This window comes from Carcharodon carcharias, chromosome 11 (assembly GCF_017639515.1).
Source record: "Carcharodon carcharias isolate sCarCar2 chromosome 11, sCarCar2.pri, whole genome shotgun sequence".
NCBI lineage: Eukaryota > Metazoa > Chordata > Chondrichthyes > Lamniformes > Lamnidae > Carcharodon > Carcharodon carcharias.
Window position 1 is genome coordinate 41,903,482 of NC_054477.1, and position 19,853 is coordinate 41,923,334.

Genomic DNA, 19,853 nt, shown 5'->3' on the forward strand with positions numbered 1-19,853 from the left:
TTGCCCCAGGGATTCTTGCACATAGTTTTGATGACAAATTTTTAGGCAGCAGGCTGAAATGCTTGGCGTTTGGGAGAGGGGGGAAGGGGGCTGTTAATCTAGTCTTCAGATGTCGCCTCACTGTACTGTCTTGTCAGCTCAAGTTGTGAATGAGTATTTTTTGACCATGTCTGCAATCACTTTAAATTAGGATCATGAACGGAGCTAAAAGAATGTGGAATAATCTTATTAAACAGGTAATGTGCTTGTCACAGAGGAACCATAAACATTGGCTTATTTAAATATCTTCAATGAGTTTGCTTTGCAAAACTGGCTAGGTCACAAATACCATGGGTTCTATGGGAGTTAATAAGAGCATAAGATTTAATGAAGTTTCACTTTCAAGTATTGCATTAGAGATTTAGCGCAAGCAAATGCCCAGTGCTGTGTAACATCAACATCACTATTGTTATGTTATCATTGTAAAGAAAATGCTCTCTTGGCAATCGTTCCTAAGGTATGTTTTAGACGTCTAAACATTTTGCAAAGGAAGTTTCCAGCCATTTTAACAATTTTTTGGTCTTTTAAAAAAATAGTCTGGAGACAAAAGTTTGTGTGTGCAAGTTAAATTTTAATCATCACAGGTTTAAATGGAAATGTTACGGAATTAAATATTATAATAGTCTCCATCTGATTTTATAAAAGTGGAAATGACATTAAAATCCAGAAGTTGTAAACAGTGATACCAACTTTGTAGATTTCTTCTAACCATCTGTATTGTTGAATTTGAAAACAGATTAAAGGTTAAACTCCTTCTAAATGTGGACAATAGATGAATTATTTTCTAAGTCCGAATTTGTGTTCCATCTAATCACCTGAAATGAAGTTTGAATATTGTAATAATTGTTGTTAGCGGATTGTTGTTTTTCTGTCAAAGATAGCGAGTTAATTCTTCATTGATTTATCTAAAACAAATAGTGAAATCGTTGCTATTTTCCATCTCAACTCTTTGGACTGCTGATATGAACCGATATTGCATTGTCCAATTGCTGAGTCCTTGGGCTGATATCAGCAACATTTAGCTGCAAAATTGCTGAAGTGCAAAATCTCTTCCCTTTTTTTGCTTACGTTAATTCAATTTTGTAGCAACGTTTGCTGCCCATGCTTTGCTTGCTCAAAATGCCATATAGAAAATTTCTTCCAAATCTATTGGATTTTCTTCTAAAATGTACTGCAGCATTCCATTAAAATGCCTCCACGTTTCTCAGAAAGGTCTAAATGGAATTTTGCACAATGGCAGCAGGCCATTGCATTTTTGATGTATTAGCATTGCCCTCTGGCATGTAATCTGTAAATATGAGAATCAATTTTAAGGACACGTTGGGCTGAATTTTTCCGTCGGTAAGAAGGGGTTGGGGCCCGCTCGCCGATGTCAAAATGATGTGGGATGACGTTGGGGGGGACTCCCAGCATCATCCCGCCCCATTTAAATTTGAGGAAGGCAGGGGCACAGAGTGATCAGCTGTCTGCCCGCCATTGACAGGATAATTAAAACAATTAAGGGACTTGCCCGTCCAACTTTAAGGTTGGTGGGCAGGCCAGGAGTCCCGGCGGGCTTCTGAAAAAACATGAAACCTCATCCACCAGTGGGATGAGGTTTCATGTCGGTTTTTAAAAAGTTTAATAAAGTTTTTGTGCACTTTGTTAACATGTCCCATCATCTCGTGTGACATTGTCACATGAGGGGGACATGTTAATGATTTTTTTATTTTTCTATTTTTAAACTTTGAAAAACTTTCAGCGATCTCCCTGAGGTAGCATTTAGCCTCAGAGAGAAGCGCACTCTTGCTTTTGGGGAATCCCCCCCACCCGCACAGGAAACGCATAGCACTTCCCATCGGGCGTCATGCTGGGCGGGCCTTAATTGGCCCACCCACTTAGCGGCGATTGGCTGCCCGCCCCCTGCAGAGTCGGTCAGGCCCGCCAACTGTAAAGGGCAAAATTCAGCCCAATAAGTTTAGTAGTATTCTGTCGGTTTTAGTGGCTTTTCTACAGTTCACATTGTTTTTTCAATGTTGGGAAAACCTCTATGTTTTGTTGATTCCTTCAGGATGTGATAGTATACTAATTTGTATATGAACTTAAATGCCAAGTCATTCTGTAAAACCTAAAATGGCAGTGAATGATTGGTTAGCTGCCTGTTAAAGAAGGTAAGGGGGTGGGAAGGGGGGTGGCTAAATTGCATAATCTCCAAAACAAGTGCGGAGATCACAATGTATGAAACCCTGTGCCCGCACAATGTAATGCAGGCAGCTGCCCAATTTCATCCCCTTTTGAATGATTGCTATGTACTGCCAGTGCGACCTTCTTGTTCATTCACTGCACCTAGCAGCAGGGGGCTCAAAATTACAACCTGCTAGCAGCAGTTAAAGCTAGCTTTAGAGTGAATAGGTTGGGGGTAAAAGCTTTAAACTAGAAAGGGGAGGGGGAGATCTACAGGAAATGTAAGCAACTTAAAAGTAAACCTGGCAGGAGAACAGAGGAAAGAATAAAATAAGGGAAGACATTGATGGTAAGGGAATGAATAGAATTTTAGAACAGGAGTAGAGTTATAGAACAGAATTTAAAAACAGCACGAGTTTCTACAGGTATTTAAAAAGGAAAAGAGTAAGTTAAGTGAGTGTTGGTATTCTAGAGAGGGACAATGGGGAGTTATAGTAGATAATAAGGAAATGGTGGATGAAATCAACAAATATTTTGCTTCTGTCTCCTCTATAGCAGATACAAGAAGTATTCTAGTAATAGCTGTAAATCAGGAAGTGGAAGGGAGAGAGGAACTTGGTGAAATTACAATCACTAGGGAAGCAGTACTGAACAAACTGATGGAGCTACGGGCTGACCAGTCTCCAGATCCTGATGGGCTTCATCCTAAGGGTCTCAAAAGAGGTAGCTAATGAGGTAGTAGATGCATTGGTGTTAATTTTCCAAAATTTGCTAGATTCTGGAAAGTTTCCATCAGACTGGAAAGTAGCAAATATAACCCCTCTATTCAAGAAGGCAGAAAACAGGAAACTATAGGCCAGTTAGCTTGACATATGACATATGTTGTGGGGAAAGTGTTAGAATTGATCATAAAACTCAAGGTAATCAGGAAGAGTCGGCATGGTTTTGTGAAAGGGAAATCGTGTTTAACCAATTTATCAGAGCTCTTTGAAGGAGTAACATGCGCTGTGGATAATGGGGAGCCCGTAGACCCATTGTACTTAGATTTCCAGAAGGCATTTGATAAGGTGTCACATCAAAAGTTATTGCAGAAAATAAAAGCTCATGTTATAGGAGGTAATGTATCAACATGGATAGAAGATTGATTGGATACATAAATGGGTCTTTTTCTGAGTGTCAGGATGTGATGAGTAAAGTCCCATGGGTGTCTGTGCTGGGGCCTCAATTTTTTACTATTTATATCAATGACTTAGATGAGGAGAGCAAAGGCATGGTAGCTAAATTTGGAGATGACACAAAGGTAGGTAGGAAAGGTAGTTATGAAGAAGATATAAGGAGGTTGCATACGGATATAGATAGGTTGAGTGGGTGGACAAAAATCTGGCAGATGGAGTATAATTTGGGAAAATGTGAAGTTGTTCACTTTGGCAGGAAGAATAAAAAAGCAGAGGATGACTGCAGAATTCTGAGGTGCAGAGGGATCTAAGTGTTCTAGTGCATGAGTCATAAAAAGTTAGTAAGCAGGTACAGCAAGTAATTAAGAACATTAATGGAATGCTATCCTTTATTACGAGAGGAATTGAACATAAAAGTAAGGATGTTATGCTTATGAGACATTGGTGAGACCACATCTCGAACACTATTTGCAGTTTTGGGCTTCTTATATAAGGAAGGATGTAAATGCATTGGAAGCAGTTCAAAGGAGGTTTACTAGATTGATACCTGGAATGAGCAAGTTGTCTTATGAGGATAGGTTGGACAGACTGGGCTTGTTTACACTGGAGAGTTTAGAAGAGCAAGGAGTGACTTGATTGAAGTACATAAGATCCTGAATGCTCTCCACAATGTGGACATAAAAAAGATGTTTCAAAAGGAATCCAAAACTAGGGGGCACTGTTATAAAAATAGGGGTCACCCTTTTTGGACAGAGGACAGAATCTTCCCAGATTTGCACTATGTGCAGTAGCAGGTGGGAAAAACAGCATTTTAGCTGCCAGCCGCAATAGCGGCTTCTCACATCAACCATTCCAATCTCGACGCACTAATTGTGCATTCCCTAGAAACACGCCGTTTCAATGGTGGGCGGGCTCTTTTTTGCCCGCCACACCATCAAACTGCTGCTTCCTCAAGCCAGGTGCCATATTTAAAGTGCATCCACGTGCACAACTCTCAGTTCTTCCAGCCCAGGACCACTGCGCAAAAGACATGGCCCCAAAAGGCAAGAAGACTGCAGCCCCCCAGTTTAGTGATGCGTCCCTCGAGCGCCTTTTGGACACCATAGAGGCCCGCCTTGATGTCCTCTATCCCCGCTCTGGCTGCAGGAGGGCCAGCAACATCACCAATCCAGCTTGCGAGGCAATGGCAACAGTGGTCAGTGCCAACGTCCTACAAAAGAGGACAGCCACCCAGTGCCGAAAAAGGATAAATGATCTTCTCCGTTCTGCAGAGTAAGTCACTCTTCTCATCACTCTCAACTTACAGACTCACAAGCCATTGCACATCCACGGGGATCTCACTCTCTGTCAGTTCAAGGGATCCCAGAAGGAAAAAACGGTTTGGACTAGTATTCTTATTTCCTAGTTTTTATTGTTTTTTTTCTTCTGGGACATCACTGTCTCATACACACCTTCATTGTTCTCATCCCTCCTCCCATCTGTGGGACCATTCATCACCCAGACATTCCAGGTATACTTATCATCTGAAACAAAAACAGAATTACCTGGAAAAACTCAGCAGGTCTGGCAGCATCGGCGGAGAAGAAAAGAGTTGACGTTTCGAGTCCTCATGACCCTTCGACAGAACTTGAGTTTGAGTCCAAGAAAGAGTTGAAATATAAGCTGGTTTAAGGTGTGTGTGTGGGGGGCGGAAAGATAGAGAGAGAGAGAGGTGGGGGTGTGGTTGTAGGGACAAACAAGCAGTGATAGAAGCAGATCATCAAAAGATGTCAACGACAATAGTACAAAAGAACACATAGGTGTTAAAGTTAAAGTTGGTGATATTATCTAAACGAATGTGCTAATTAAGAATGGATGGTAGGGCACTCAAGGTATAGCTCTAGTGGGGTTTTTTTTTATATAATGGAAATAGGTGGGAAAAGGAAAATCTTTATAATTTATTGGAAAAAAAAAGGAAGGGGGAAACAGAAAGGGGGTGGGGATGGGGGAGGGAGCACACGACCTAAAGTTGTTGAATTCAATATTCAGTCCGGAAGGCTGTAAAGTCCCTAGTCGGAAGATGAGGTGTTGTTCCTCCAGTTTACGTTGGGCTTCACTGGAACAACGCAGCAAGCCAAGGACAGACATGTGGGCAAGAGAGCAGGGTGGAGTGTTAAAATGGCAAGCGACAGGGAGGTTTGGGTCATTCTTGTGGACAGACCGCAGGTTTTCTGCAAAGCGGTCGCCCAGTTTACGTTTGGTCTCTCCAATGTAGAGGAGACTACATTGGGAGCAACGAATGCAGTAGACTAAGTTGGGGGAAATGCAAGTGAAATGCTGCTTCACTTGAAAGGAGTGTTTGGGTCCTTGGACGGTGAGGAGAGAGGAAGTGAAGAGGCAGGTGTTGCATCTTTTGCGTGGGCATGGGGTGGTGCCATAGGAGGGGGTTGAGGAGTAGGGGGTGATGGAGGAGTGGACCAGGGTGTCCCGGAGGGAGCGATCCCTACGGAATGCCGATAAGGGGGGTGAAGGGAAGATGTGTTTGGTGGTGGCATCATGCTGGAGTTGGCGGAAATGGCGGAGGATGATCCTTTGAATGCAGAGGCTGGTGGGGTGATAAGTGAGGACAAGGGGGACCCTATCATGTTTCTGGGAGGGAGGAGAAGGCGTGAGGGCGGATGCGCGGGAGATGGGCCGGACACGGTTGAGGGCCCTGTCAACGACCGTGGGTGGAAAACCTCAGTTAAGGAAGAAGGAGGACATGTCAGAGGAACTGTTTTTGAATGTAGCATCATCGGAACAGATGCGACGGAGGCGAAGGAACTGAGAGAATGGGATGGAGTCCTTACAGGAAGCGGGGTGTGAGGAGCTGTAGTTGAGATAGCTGTGGGAGTCGGTGGGTTTGTAATGGATATTGGTGGACAGTCTATCACCAGAGATTGAGACAGAGAGGTCAAGGAAGGGAAGGGAAGTGTCAGAGATGGACCACGTGAAAATGATGGAGGGGTGGAGATTGGAAGCAAAATTAATAAATTTTTCCAAGTCCCGACGAGAGCATGAAGCGGCACCGAGGTAACCATCGATGTACCGGAGAAAGAGTTGTGGAAGGGGGCCGGAGTAGGACTGGAACAAGGAATGTTCCACATACCCCATAAAGAGACAGGCATAGCTGGGGTCTGGCTGGCAGGTGTCCTGCTTCCACTCTCTCCATCTCTATTCATGCAGGATAATCTGGCACACAACAAGATGGAGAGGTCACAGGTTGGTGGAGGAATGCCTGAAATCAAAAACCTTAAGGACTTTGAAAATAGAGTCATCCACCCAACTGACTCTGGGAGGGCCCGGCCCATCCGAATCCGCTCTTCCTATGACCCCAGCAGCTCCAGCTCCACAGGCCAAGGAGGGCACCACTGTCATACAGCAGGACACCAAAAGCAGGCTGGGGCCCTCCAGGTCTCAGCGCCTCCAGAGGATGCTCGCCAAGGTCATCACATACAGGGCGTAGCAGTCAGCAGGCTGCTTCCACCTCCGGTGTGGATGTTCGGGGAGCACCAAGATGTAATGGCATGGTTAGGATGATTAAGAACATGTGGCTGGACAGCCTGGGCGTGGGTATTAATCACTTGTACATATTGTTCACTATTGTAAATAAACTCCCAAGAATGTCTCCCTGCTTATGGCTCCTTGTTCTGATAATCGGTGTTCAGATGTGAAAACTTGGTTCCTGCACAAGATAAAGGCAGGGCCTCTACCCTGTGCTTTGTGCAGCCTTCAGACCAAAGTGATGGTCCAGCCTCACACTCGCAGGACACATTACTGATGCCTGCGCCTAGATGGTGCTTGTCATTGTTGCCAAAATGTAGTGGGCAGGCTTCACAGAGTTCCATCATTCTCTCTGTGTACTCTCAGCACTTTTAATGTGGGGCTGGCACTCATCTCGTCAGCATCTGTGACCAGTGATGCTGTGCTCCTGAAGGTGAAGGCTGACAAAGGATCAGATTCGTTTAAAGTTTCATGGCTGCATCTCCATGATATGACCCTGATCACAAAACGCAAGTGACCTGCCCTCGGCCAGACAGGAGTCAGACATTCACAGAGGCTATGTGAGGATCTATGGAGAGTTCTCACTGCATGTCTTCATCATGTTCCTGAAATTGGGTGAGTATTATGGCCTACACTGCGTCTCCATGACAGAAGGCCTATTACAGAGGGTATGCACGCTGCCTTCAGCCAGACTGCAGTCAAACGTTCACAGATACAATGTGAGGATCTATGGTGTCTCCTCATTGCATGTCGTCATCATCCTCCACAAATCTAGCAGCTATGAAGGCTTCCTGAGTGCGCCTGCCTCATCTGGCCAGTGCATTGGCCTCATCACTTTCATCGTTGCCCTCAAGGACCTTCTCACCCACATCACCGTAAACATCCTCCTCATCGGAGGAGACCTCCAACTTCCCCATCTCCTCCTCAGCCAGCAATTCTCCCTGTTGCAGGACTACTGTGGACTATATTGTAGGGCTCCACCAGGCCGATCCAGGCAGTGGAACCTCATTTTCAGCATCCTGATGGTTTGCTCATCAAGAATGAAATAAAAGTGAAAGAGTTAATTGAATATTTCGGGAACATCACTACTCAGTAAAGGGCAAGCAGAAGCTAGAATTCGATGGACTTGCAAGTCAAAAAAGTAAAGCGCTGAACGTGAGAACTCTGCTCTTAGTCAATCCAGGCAGCCATTGTTAAAAAATTTGTTACAATCTGAGCTCCATCACCATTGTAGCAGAGCCTACCAAAACCAGCAAGCGCAGAAAATTCTTTTGTCTTCGAGCTTGAAATTCAGAAAACTCGTAAAGCAGAACCTAGACTTTTAAAAATTTAACCATGGATCAGAATTTCACACATCCACAATTTGGACTTATCCAAGGGCCAAACCTAATGGGTGTTCTTGAGAAGAGAATTTCGCTGGAGACAGACCTGGCCAATAGTGAAGCCAAAATGAAGGACAAGGACAAAGCTCTGCTGCAGATGGAGACACAAAAGACAGAAATAAGATAGGGAAATATAAATCTGACACTGAAGATCAAAGAACTGGAATGCCTCAAAATTACTGAGAACCATTGAGTTGTTGAAAAATGACATGGCTGAAATGAAAATCAAGAACCTAGAATGTCAAGAAAAAGTTGAACAGTTGCAAGAGAAAGTAGAAGTTCTTACAAAGGAACATGAAGAGTCTCAGGAACAACTAGCAAAAGTAAAGTTACAGAATGTGAGCTTGAATGATAGTAGAGAGGAATTATGCTCTGCTAAGGAGAAACTGTTCAGTGCAGAGAACCAACTTTGAGGCATGGAAGATGAGTTTGCTAATGAAGAATTAGAAACCTGATGAGTTTCAAGTATCAGAAGTCTCTATTAAGTATCGTGAAAAATGCCTGGAACAGGAAAAGGAATTGCTGAAGAATCAGAACAATTGGTCAAATGCAGAATTAACAACCAGAGCTGATGAAACATTGGAACTTTGATCTCGAGTGAAGAACATGAAAAATGAGATGCACAGTATGAAAGAGAAAATCCAGACTTTAAAAGCAGATAAGGAAAATTGTAAGAAACAGACTGAGGATCTAACGAGTAAATTGAAAGCATCGAAGGAGCAGTTTGTAACCATTGAAGAAAGATTCCAAAAGCAACTGAATGCCCAGGTGAAGTTGTTAAGCTTGTATAAGGGCTCCACGGATAACGATAAAACAAGGCCAACTGAATTCACCAGAGCAGATGCTTAAGCAAAACTGGAAAATAAAAGAGTAAACAAATATTTGGATAAAATTGTAAAACAAGTGGAAATGAAGGTTCCATTTTTGGAACATCAACTTCCAGGAAGATCACGGCAGACCCTAAGGAAAAATAAAATCCGGGTCCGCTCTATGAATGAACGGCATGAACGTTCCCACTGGAAGGATCAGAATAAGCCCATGGTATCCAATCAAAGAAGACGGGTTGTCGACAAAGAAAAGCATGACACTAAAGAGTGCAAGAAGTGAACCATATGTTGAAACCTGTGTATTTGAAACACCAAGACCTACACTTTCAACACGGCAGCAACAAATTCAGCCTGAAACAACTGAGACTACCACTCCTCCAAATGGGAAGAAAACGAGATCTGGAAGTGTTGAAAGACCTCCAGACTGACTGAATTTGTGAAATTAGAGACCTGAGGTGGAATTTTCTAAAAATTAATCTAAGTGCAGCAGCGGGCAGGTAAAATGGAGCCGACGAAAATGGTGGCTTTTCACGCTGTATCTTCCTGGGCCCGCCTCATTATTTATGCATTCCCAGGAAACACGCTGTTTTCGTGGGGGTCGGGCTCTCATTCGTCCACTTGCCATCACCCCGCCATTGCATCACGCCAGCCGCCATATTTAAAATGCAGCCGCCAGCAAAGCGCACATCGCCACCAGCTCACCACCGCTGTCTGGGAGACATGGCCAGCAAAGGCAAAAAGACTGCAGCCCCCCACTTCAACTGGTCTAGCATCCAGCAGTCCCTTGAGTGACTGCTGGATGCCGTGGAGGCCCGACGGAATTTGCTCTACCCACGCCCTGGCCACAGGATGGGTAACAATGTCACCAACCTGGCTTGGGAGGCGGTGGCAGACGTGGTCAGCCCGAATGCCCTGCAGAGGAGAACGGCCACCCATTGCTGCAAAAGGATGAATGATCTCCTCTATTCCATCAGAGTAAGTCACACTTTTCATCACTCCCAACTCACACACTCACAAATCCATCACACATCCACAGGGCCCTCACTCACTGCCAGTTCAAGGGGCATCACCATTTACTCTTTCACACACACCATCATTGTTCTCATCCCATCCATGGGACCACTCACCACGCACACAGGCCAGGCATACTTATCATCTGGCATGCCAGGCATCCTGATACACTCTCCCCATCTCTGTCCATGCAGGACAAACTGGCTCACAACAGTGGGGAAAGGTCACAGACAGGTGAAAGGATATCGGAAATCAAAATTCTAACAGAAATCAAAAATAGAGCCATCCAGCTGGTAGGTGATGACCAGGACCGGTCCTGTGCTCATGGTTGGCGCTGCTCTACCAGGTGAGGATCCAGCATTGCAACATCCATCAGACAACCATGCCTTGAGTGATTTGTCCTCTTTCACAGTTCACTGTCATGCACTAATTATTTCCCCTTGTTTTCGCAGGCACATCTGTCAAACAGCCGACAGAGGCCCTGACCTAGGGCCTCCAATCAAGCTCCGAAGAAACCTCTGAAGAGGAATCTGAAGGCACCCTCTCCGACGTTCCATCACAGCGCTCACCCACACCCTCCACAAGTGCAGAGACATACACCTCGGTGGGACCTAGCTTTAGAGCAGCCTCGGGATCACAGTCTGGTGAGCAGATTGCACTTTCTGATCCACAACAGGTGGAGGCAGGGACTTCCCAGGTCCCCAGCACTCGGAGGACTGCTGCAGGCCAGAACATTGCTGAGTCCGAGTCAGATGACGAGCCTCTGGACTCGGTCGTGTCACATGCTGGAGCTGCAAAGGCAAGCTCGGGAACAACAGGAGGGGATGTCCGCTGCACTCCTCAGATTGCAAAGCATGATGGAGGAGTACGTCCATCTTCAGGCTGAGGTGATAGTGCTGGCATGCCAATGCACCCAGGCCAACACTGGCAAGATGGCGTCTGCTAGGGAATCCTTGATCCAGGATGTCACTCCTGCACTGTTGCACGAGCTGAACTCCATCAACAGTGTGTGTGCAAGAGGGGTGCTGGGCAGCTCGATCTCACTCCAGATATCCCTTCCACTCACAGAGTCAGCCAGGGGCACTCAGGCACCCAAAGGGAGGAGGTTCAGCAGGTACACACTCCGAGGCCATCCGCCCAGGTGATTCAGGGAGTGATCAGCCCATCCGAATCCTGTCTTCCTGTGATCTCTGCAGATCCAGCTTCACAGGCCGTGGAGGGTGCCACTGCCACACAGCAGGACCCCAAAAGCAGGCCAGCACCCTCTAAGTCTCGGCCATCCAGAGAACGCTCGCCAAAGTCATCACAGACATGGTGTCACAGTCAGCAGGCTGCCTCCACTTTCGCTGTGATGTCCGAGGAGCAGCAAGACGTAGCAGCAGGGTTAGGAAAGTTAGGTAAATGTAGATTTTTTTAAAAATTCAGTTTTAGTATTGAGTGTTTTTGGGGCTTTAAGGGAATGAAGGTGTTTGCTTTTTTTTAAGAGTTTTTTTTTGTGTGCGAACTAATGGAAGTGCGGTGTGTGTTGGTATGCAGTGTCTGTGGAGGATGCTCCCGCTCTTTGTGCCGGCTCTGTTCTCAGTGTGTGTGAGTCTCTGTGTATGTGTGTGTGTGTGTGTGTGTGTGTGTGTCTCTCTGTCACGAAGCCTCCAGCTTGTTGCTGCCCCAATGTGAGGTGCCTGTCCACAGGTGTTGATCATTTGTACATACTGTTCACTCTTGTCAATAAGCTCCTAAGAATGTCACCCTGCCTGTGGCTCCTTGTTCTGATGAGCAGTGTTCTTGTCACTCAGATGTGAAACCTTTCTGCACAAGATAAAAGGCAGGTGTCTCAGTAGGGCCTCTTCCCTGTGGTCTGTGCGGCCTTCAGACCACAGTGATGGTCCAGCCTCACACTCCCTGGAAACATTACTGATGCCTGCACCTCGGCGGTGCTGGTCATTGCTGCCAGAATGTAGTGGGCAGGTGTCACAGAGTTCTCACATACTCTCTATGTACTCTCAGCGCCTTTAAGGTGGGACTGGCCCCCATCACTCCAACATCTGCCACCAGTGATGCTGTGCATGAGCTCCTGAAGAATTGAGGTGCTGAAGGTGGGCACAGCATCAGATGCATCTAAAGTATCATGGCTGTGTCTCTGAGATGGCCCTGATCATGAAGTACAAGCGAGCTGCTCTCGGCCAGACAGGAGTCAGAGGCTATGTGAAGATCTATGGCGTGTCCTCACTGCATGTTGTCATCATCCTCCTGCAATCGAGCGACTATTGGGGTCTCCACTGCATCTCCACGACAGGAGCATTCTCGCAGAGTGTATTGGCACTGCGATAAGCCAGACTGGAGTCAAATGTTCACAACTGCGATATGAGGATCTACGGGGACACCTCGCTGCATGTCGTAATCATCCTCCACAAATCTGGCAGCTATGAGGGCCTCCCGAGTGTGCCTGCTTCGTCTAGCCAGTGTGAGCTCCTCATCCCTTTCGTCATCACCACCGATGACCGCCGATCTTCATCCCCCTTGGCGTCCTCCTCAACGGAGGAGATGTGCAACTCCTCCATCTCTCCCTCCCCCAGCTCCTCTCCCTGTTGCAGCACCAGGTTGCAAAGGGTTCAGCAGATGACGATGATGTGTGACACCCTCTGCAGACTGTATTACAGGGCTCCACTAGACCGGTCCAGGCACCAGAACCACATCTTCCGCATCCTGATGGTCTGCTCCACCAAGGTGCTGCATGAGGCTCATTATAGCGTCGTTCTGCTGCAGTCTGAGTCTGTTGCATGGGTGTCATCAGCCACGGCCTCTGCAGGTAGCCCTTGTCCCTGAGGAGCCAACCCTGCAGCCTCTGTGGACCCTGGAAGACTGCAGGGATCTGCAAGCGACTCAGGATGTAGGCATCGCACACTCTCCCTGGAAACCATGAGCATACCTGCAGGATGCGTTTCTGGTGGCTGCATACCAGCTGCATGTTCAGTGATTGGAAGCCCTTATGGTTGATGAAGCCCACTGAGTGTAGTGATGGAGACCTGAGCGCCACATGAGTGCAGTCAATCGCACCCTGGACCTGTGGAAATCCCAAGATCAAGGCGAACCCAATGGCCCTTGCATCCTGGCTGTCCCGGTCCCGGGCGAAAAGCATAAAGCTGTGTGCCATGGAAAAGATGGCATCCGTGACCTCGTGGATGTATTTGTGAAATCCCACAGAGGACACCCTGTGGAGCCCTGAAAGGAGCCACTGGCATAGAAATTGAGCGCTGCGGTCACTTTCACAGCTATTGGCAGTGGATGCCCTCCATGTCCCCTTGGCGCCAAGTCCTGCGGTAAATGGCAGATGTAAGCCACCAGGTCCCTAGACATATGCAACCATCGACGACACTGGTTCTCAGCATCTACAGGAATGACAGGCGGTGTCTATAGACCCTGGGTGTCGCTAGGTGCCGACCAGCCATGACTCGCTGTCACTCCTGGGCAGCGTACGAGGGAACAACTGCTGCTCCTTCTGCATCAGGTTGCTGTTCTTGCTTTTGCACGGCCAAATGCCTCAGTTGCTCTCTCCTCCATCTTCTACAGTCTCTGTAGGCCATCAGGCATACAGCTAGGTCACTAGGATCCATGAACCTGACGTGGTCCTCCTGCAGCATGAAAGAGAGAGAGGCGTGGTTATCATGGCTGTACTTAGCACCTATCCTGGGCCTGTGTGACAGCCCTTTAATGCATCCCGGAGAGTGCTGGTCACCCCTCGATGGCCAGAGATGAATGCGCTGCATGGCTGCCCTGTCAACCTGCGACATGGGGGACATTGGTCCAAACCAGGATGCTGAGATTGCAAGAGACTGTGAGGGCCTCCAGCAGTGACTGTTCCATGGCCAGCGTTGGCGAGGAGATTGTGCAACTTGTGCAGTCCAACGGCTCCACAATCCAATAAAGTGGTGTCGGACTCGAAGTCTGTGCCGGAGGTGGTGGGGGGGTGGGGGGCGCGGTAAGGTATGGAGTGCTTGGTGGCCCTTTGGTGCCTCCACATTTCTTGCATGGGCAGGCAGGCTAGGCGCCTGACCCCAATCATATCACTGCGGCTGCACCTGATCTGTCTTAGTTGCAGTCAGTTTATGCAGATGTCCCTAGTGCGTGGCCATTCCCCTCGCTTACCCTGCCTCCCCCGCCTCGATTGCCTGTGCGTGGAATGAAGTGGCAGGGCAGCACTTGACCCCCCACCTCAACCCTCAGCCGTTGCCTCTGAGGCTGGCCAGCACTTTCCCCCGGACACCGCCCCCCTTAGCAGTCACCTCCGCGGCTCTCTAGCACTTGCCCCCAGACACCCCACCTCACCTCAGCAGCTGCCTCCAGGCATCAGTTGTTCCCCCTCCAGTGCCCCTAAGACCAGTAAACAATGGGCGAGCTCTGGAGAACGCTGCTACTAACTCACCTCAGTTCCCCCAAAGTGAAGGCCACCAAGTGCACATTGCCTACATGCTGTTGTGAAACACATCGGTGTTCTTTCCCACTGACATGGACAGGCGATACAGCGGGGTTGCTAGAGTCTGGTGGGAAGGCCTTTTAATTATATGCTAATGTATTACAATTAGCTCCCTGCTGACCGATGGCAGGAAACACAGCCCATCGTTGGCAGTCTGAGGGGACGACCACGACCTGCCTTCACGCCATTGTGAAGCAGATCAGGCCATATTTTCCGTGCCTGCCACCTATCATGCCCATCGCCAGTGGGCTTGGAAAATTCCGTCCTTGAGGTGAGTATTTATAGCCCTGCTCGCCAACAGGATCATCCAGTGCCACTGAAAATCAATGGATTTTTGCCCGGGCCGTCAAATCTCCTGCAGCGGGCCCTGCCATGGCAAGGCTAGAAAATCCCAGACTTGGGGGAGAAGGGGGTAGCATGGAAATGTTATTTGTAAATATACTTGGGTAAGAATTTGGGGGGAGTTGTAATATAAGGATGTTGCAGTTAGTAAGGGTTAATGTGGGACTGGGGAAACAGTACCATCCATATTATGATGTTGAGAGTCACATAATGGTAGACTGTGTGTAAAGAGAGTCTGAGAGAAGTTGGCATGAAGATAGCACCTGATTAGGTCTATACTTTGGAGATATGTATATAGTTGTGTGTTAACAATAAACAGTTTATGTTCAACCACATAGCTTCCAGACTTCTTAGTGAGACACCAAACAACCTTACAACAATCAGTCGTAGGAAAAATAATAAAATCTTTACAAATGGAGAGAATGGAAGAGCATCTTGAAACAAAAAAAATATATAAAAATGAATAGTCAGCATGAATTTCAAAAGAGAGAATCTTACGTGACCAACCTTATTGAATTCTTTGAGGAGGTAACAGAGAGAGTTGACAATGGTAATGCAGTAGATGTAATTTATCTGGATTTTCAAAAGGCCTTTGATAAGGTGCCCCATTATAGACTAATAAAAATGATTAAAGAAAGTGGAGTAAGTGGTCAAGTGGTAGAACAGGTTGCGAGCTGGCTTCAAGACAGAAAGCCGAGATTGGGAGTACAGGGTAATTATTCATAATGGTAGAAGGTGAGAAGTGACATTCACAAGGATCAGTGCTGCTGCTCACAATTTACATTCATGATTTGGACTTTGGAATCAAAACACAAATTTCTAAACTTGCAGATGACATCAGCATGGGGAATAGTCAATACTGAGGAGGACTGCAAGGAATTACAGGAAGACATTAATAAACTTTCAGAGTGGGTGAATAATCGGTAAATGAAGTTCACCAGAGATTAAGGTGTGGTAGTACATTTTGGTTGAAAGAATAAGAATGTCACTTATTACTTGAAAGGTACAAGTCTAAGCGGGGTAAAGGAACAACGGGATCTCGGAGTATTAGGCACTATAATCACTAAAAGTTACACCTCTGGTTAACAAGGTCATAAAAAACAAACCAAGCACAAGGCTTTATTTCCAGAGGTATAGAATTGATAAGTAGGGAAGTCATGCTGAACTTGTATCAAACCTTAGTTAGACCACACTTAAGAGTACTGCATGCAGTTCTGATTGCCATACTATAAAAACAATATAGAGACACTGGAGAGGGTGCAAAGAAGATTTACAAGAATGATACAAGAAATGCATGGGTATACCTGCCAGGAAAAGGATTGATGGGCTAGGTCTCTTTCCTCTTGAAGAAAGAAAGTTGGGGATGACCTAAGAGGTATTTAAAATTTTGATAAGTTTTAATAGAGCGGATAGAGAGACAATGTTTTCCTGATGAGAAAGAGCATAATTAGAGACCATCAATTTAAGATAGTCAACAAGAAATCCAGTAGGGAATTCAAAGGAAACTTCTTTATCCAAAGAGTGGGAAGAATATGGAACTTGCTACCATAGGGAGTGGTTGAAGCGAATATTATAGATGTATTTAAGGGAAAGCTAGACAAGCTTGTGAGAGAAAAAGGAATAAATGGTTATTGATAAATTTAGATGAGAAAAGGTGAGGGGGGGCTTGAGTGGAGTATAAACACCAGCATGGGCTGGTTAGGCTGTTTTGTGCCATATATCTATGTAATCCTTTGTAAAGCTGAAGTAAATTCGTGTGAATACAATACTTGAATCATACATAAAGTACTTGCTATCCTTAGAAAACTGCTGTTTGGGCAATTGGCTTTTTTCTAATAAAGAAACTCAAAGGTATACCATTTGGAGTTTTTGTAATATTTAATATTAAAGTTTACGAAGCTGGCTCTGCCAATCTCATTTGTACTAACTGCTGTGAAGGTGAAGCAGTGGTGACTACCTCTGCCTCATGATCTCATATCTAACAAAATGTTCAACTGAGAGCTCTTGTTGTTCACGCTGCGGATATTTTCCTCTTTGCAGATTAGGATTCCTTGCATTATAATGCCCATCTACTTTATTACTAATAATAACCAGAGGAAAATATACAGACTGCAATATGAAAATTACACTGCAACAATTTATAACTACTGCATTATAACTACAGTTTTTTGTAACATTCGCTCTTCTGAAGTTAGCACAGTTCAATTACTCATCTTCTCTTCCTATACAAAGATAAAATGTGAGTTTGACAACAACTGTATTGGTAGCTGTAAAGGAATTCTATCAATTTTAATATGAATTCTTTCATTTTAGCAAGTTGCAGGTAAGTGTTTATTATATAGTTGTGGTATCTTAATCTAATTCTATTTATTCTCTTGTTTACTTAAAACATTAATATACTCAGTACCAATAACAGCTCTAGATAACATTATTATCTTCAAAAATGCCAATTTGATTGTGTTTTACTGTGGGTAGATGAATGACTTTCCCCACAAGTTAGAAGTGAACTCATTTTAGACAGCTCCTTCCATTATAAATGTTCCAGTGAAATTAATGCTTTTTAAAAATCTTATTTCGTCATAGGTGTGTGGCTGATGTGGTGACATTTGGGTAAAACTAAGACCATTGACTCTTAATGGTTTGTACATCAACAAGACACTTAGAAACATGGAAAAGTAAGGCATCAAGGCCTCTTTTTAATATACAATGCAGTGCTGCTCATGGTTCCTGCACACTTGTGAACACTTCTAATAAAGAAACTGGAATGGAATCAGCATACAGTGCCAATCATCAGAAGTTACCCATTTCTGCATCAGTCATGTGTTTGGAGGCATCGACATATACACAGGAAGAAGAGTGTTTGAGTGGCTGTGAACAAGAAGGGTCATACAAGATAAATAAAGCTGAAAGTAATGATCCCAAGGATGATTGTGGTAAAAGTTTAGAGACTGAGAATTCCCCTACACTGTTCTCTGTAGAGGGACCTTTGGAATTGTGCAGGGTATCCAAACGCCCCAGTAGGAATACAGAGCTTGATGGAGGTTGCCAATATGGAGTCTTGCTGCACCCAGCAGAATGGAATTTTGAAGGTGGTGATGCAGAGTTAGATTATGCCTCAATTCCTGAGGTAGCGTCTTCCAATTCTTCTCCACATAAAAATGCATACAATGCAGTAAGTTCACCAAGTCAGCTAGAAGTCAAAAAGCTAAGATCAAGCATTACCACATTTTCTGACTATGGGCCTCAAACAGAATGTATGCCTAATGAAATCACTGAACTCTATATTTGTGAAGCATCAGATGAGTTATACGGACCTATTTCTTTTGAAGATAACTTCACAGTGTTACCACACAGCATGGGATATTTTATGAGAAAAAGAAAGCGAGCAACCAGTGGAAAGCAGAATAGCAGTCTTTCTAGTGGAAATATATCTTGCTGCCAATTTGGGAGATACTCTGAAAAGGTTGAGATTCCTGAAAAAGACAGTTCAGAGAAGCAAGAAGAAGCAGGAAAAGAGGTAAGAATTGCAATAAGTGCTGTTGTACTTTGTTTTAAATTGTGAGTTATATCATTGCTGTTGATGGTTCAGTAATATGCGTAGAAAAGTATTGAATGTCACATAAATTGAACGTCACATTAACATGGTTCATTCTATAGAAAGGGGTATGCGGACAGAGACTAACCTTGACTGAGACATAGTCAGGAGTTTGGAATTTGGTTCAGGTGAGAATTTGGGGCAGAGGGGCGAGGAGGTGCTCCTTTTTCTACTTTTTCAGTCTTCGGTGGTTGGTGAGTTTCCTTCATTGTCTCCAAGCTAGGTGAATGCAACTTTCTATTACTTTACCTGTGTAAATTGTTAACTAATTGACTAATTACATTAATAAAGTTGGACAGAAATGGCAGGGTTAATGGTGTGCCATGACTGCAGCATGTGAGAATCTGAAATGCACTATAATCCCAGACAACCATATCTGCACAAAAGGTCTGCAGCTTAGGCAACTTCGGCTCCAAGTTGCTGAGCTGGTGTTGAATTGTGGACATTGCTGGGCATCAGGGGGGACAGTTACCTGGACACTTTATTTCTGGAGGCAGTCACTCCCCTGAGATTAGGCAGAGCCTTAGAGTTCGTCAGGGACAGGAAGGTGTGACTGTGAGTCAGATAGGTAAGGGGAAGCAGCAAGTACTGATGGTGAAGCCTCAGCCCCTGACTTTTTCCAATAGGTATGAGATACTTGCTATTTGTTTGTATGAGGAGAAGGACTGCAATTTGGATGAGGAGACTGAGAATGGCACCATAATGAAGGATGCCATTCATGTGGGGGGAGTGAAGAGGAATATGGCCATGATAGGAGACAGCATAGTCAGGGGGATAGATACTCTTCTCTGCAGTCGAAAGCCTGAGTCCAGATGGCTGTGTTGCCTATCTGGTGCCAGGCATCTACCCTGAGCTGGAGAGGAACTTGCAGTGGGAGGGGGAGGATCCAGTGGTCAAAGTCCATGGAGGTACCAACAGTATAAATAGGACTGGGAAAGTGTTTCTACTAAGGGAGTATGAGCAGTCAGGGGCTAAATTAAAATGCAGAACCTTAAGGATAATAATCTCTGGCTTATTAGCTGAGCCATGAACAAATTGGCATAGGGTAAATAAGATTAGAGAGATGAAGTCGTGTCTCAAAGATTGGTGTGGGAGAAATGGTTTTTTTGATTCATGGGGCACTGGAAGATGTACTGGGGAAAGTGGGATCTGTACTCTTGGGCTGATCTACACCTCAACCATGGTGGGATCATGTTCTGGCGAATTATATAACTAGGGCGGTTGAGAGAGCTTTAAACTAAATAATTGGGGGAAGGGATCATGTCAGAGGAGGTATAGTAAAGGGAAACAACAAAGTAATAGAATAGGGCAGCAATTTGATTAATG

General features: G+C 45.4%; 1 protein-coding gene across 3 annotated transcripts in view; it reads left to right on the forward strand.

Moving 5' to 3' along the window:
- The window catches only part of stard13b (StAR-related lipid transfer (START) domain containing 13b), a 581,811-nt gene that overhangs the window by 37,454 nt on the left and 524,504 nt on the right, over window positions 1-19,853 (forward strand). For all 3 annotated transcript variants that reach the window (XR_005944412.1, XM_041198861.1, XM_041198862.1), the window contains exon 2: window positions 17,516-18,449. Coding sequence is in view for 2 of the 3 variants with exons in the window: in XM_041198861.1 (XP_041054795.1) it covers window positions 17,568-18,449 (882 nt within the window). In the remaining variant the exon portion in view is untranslated. The remainder of the gene's footprint in view (window positions 1-17,515; window positions 18,450-19,853) is intronic.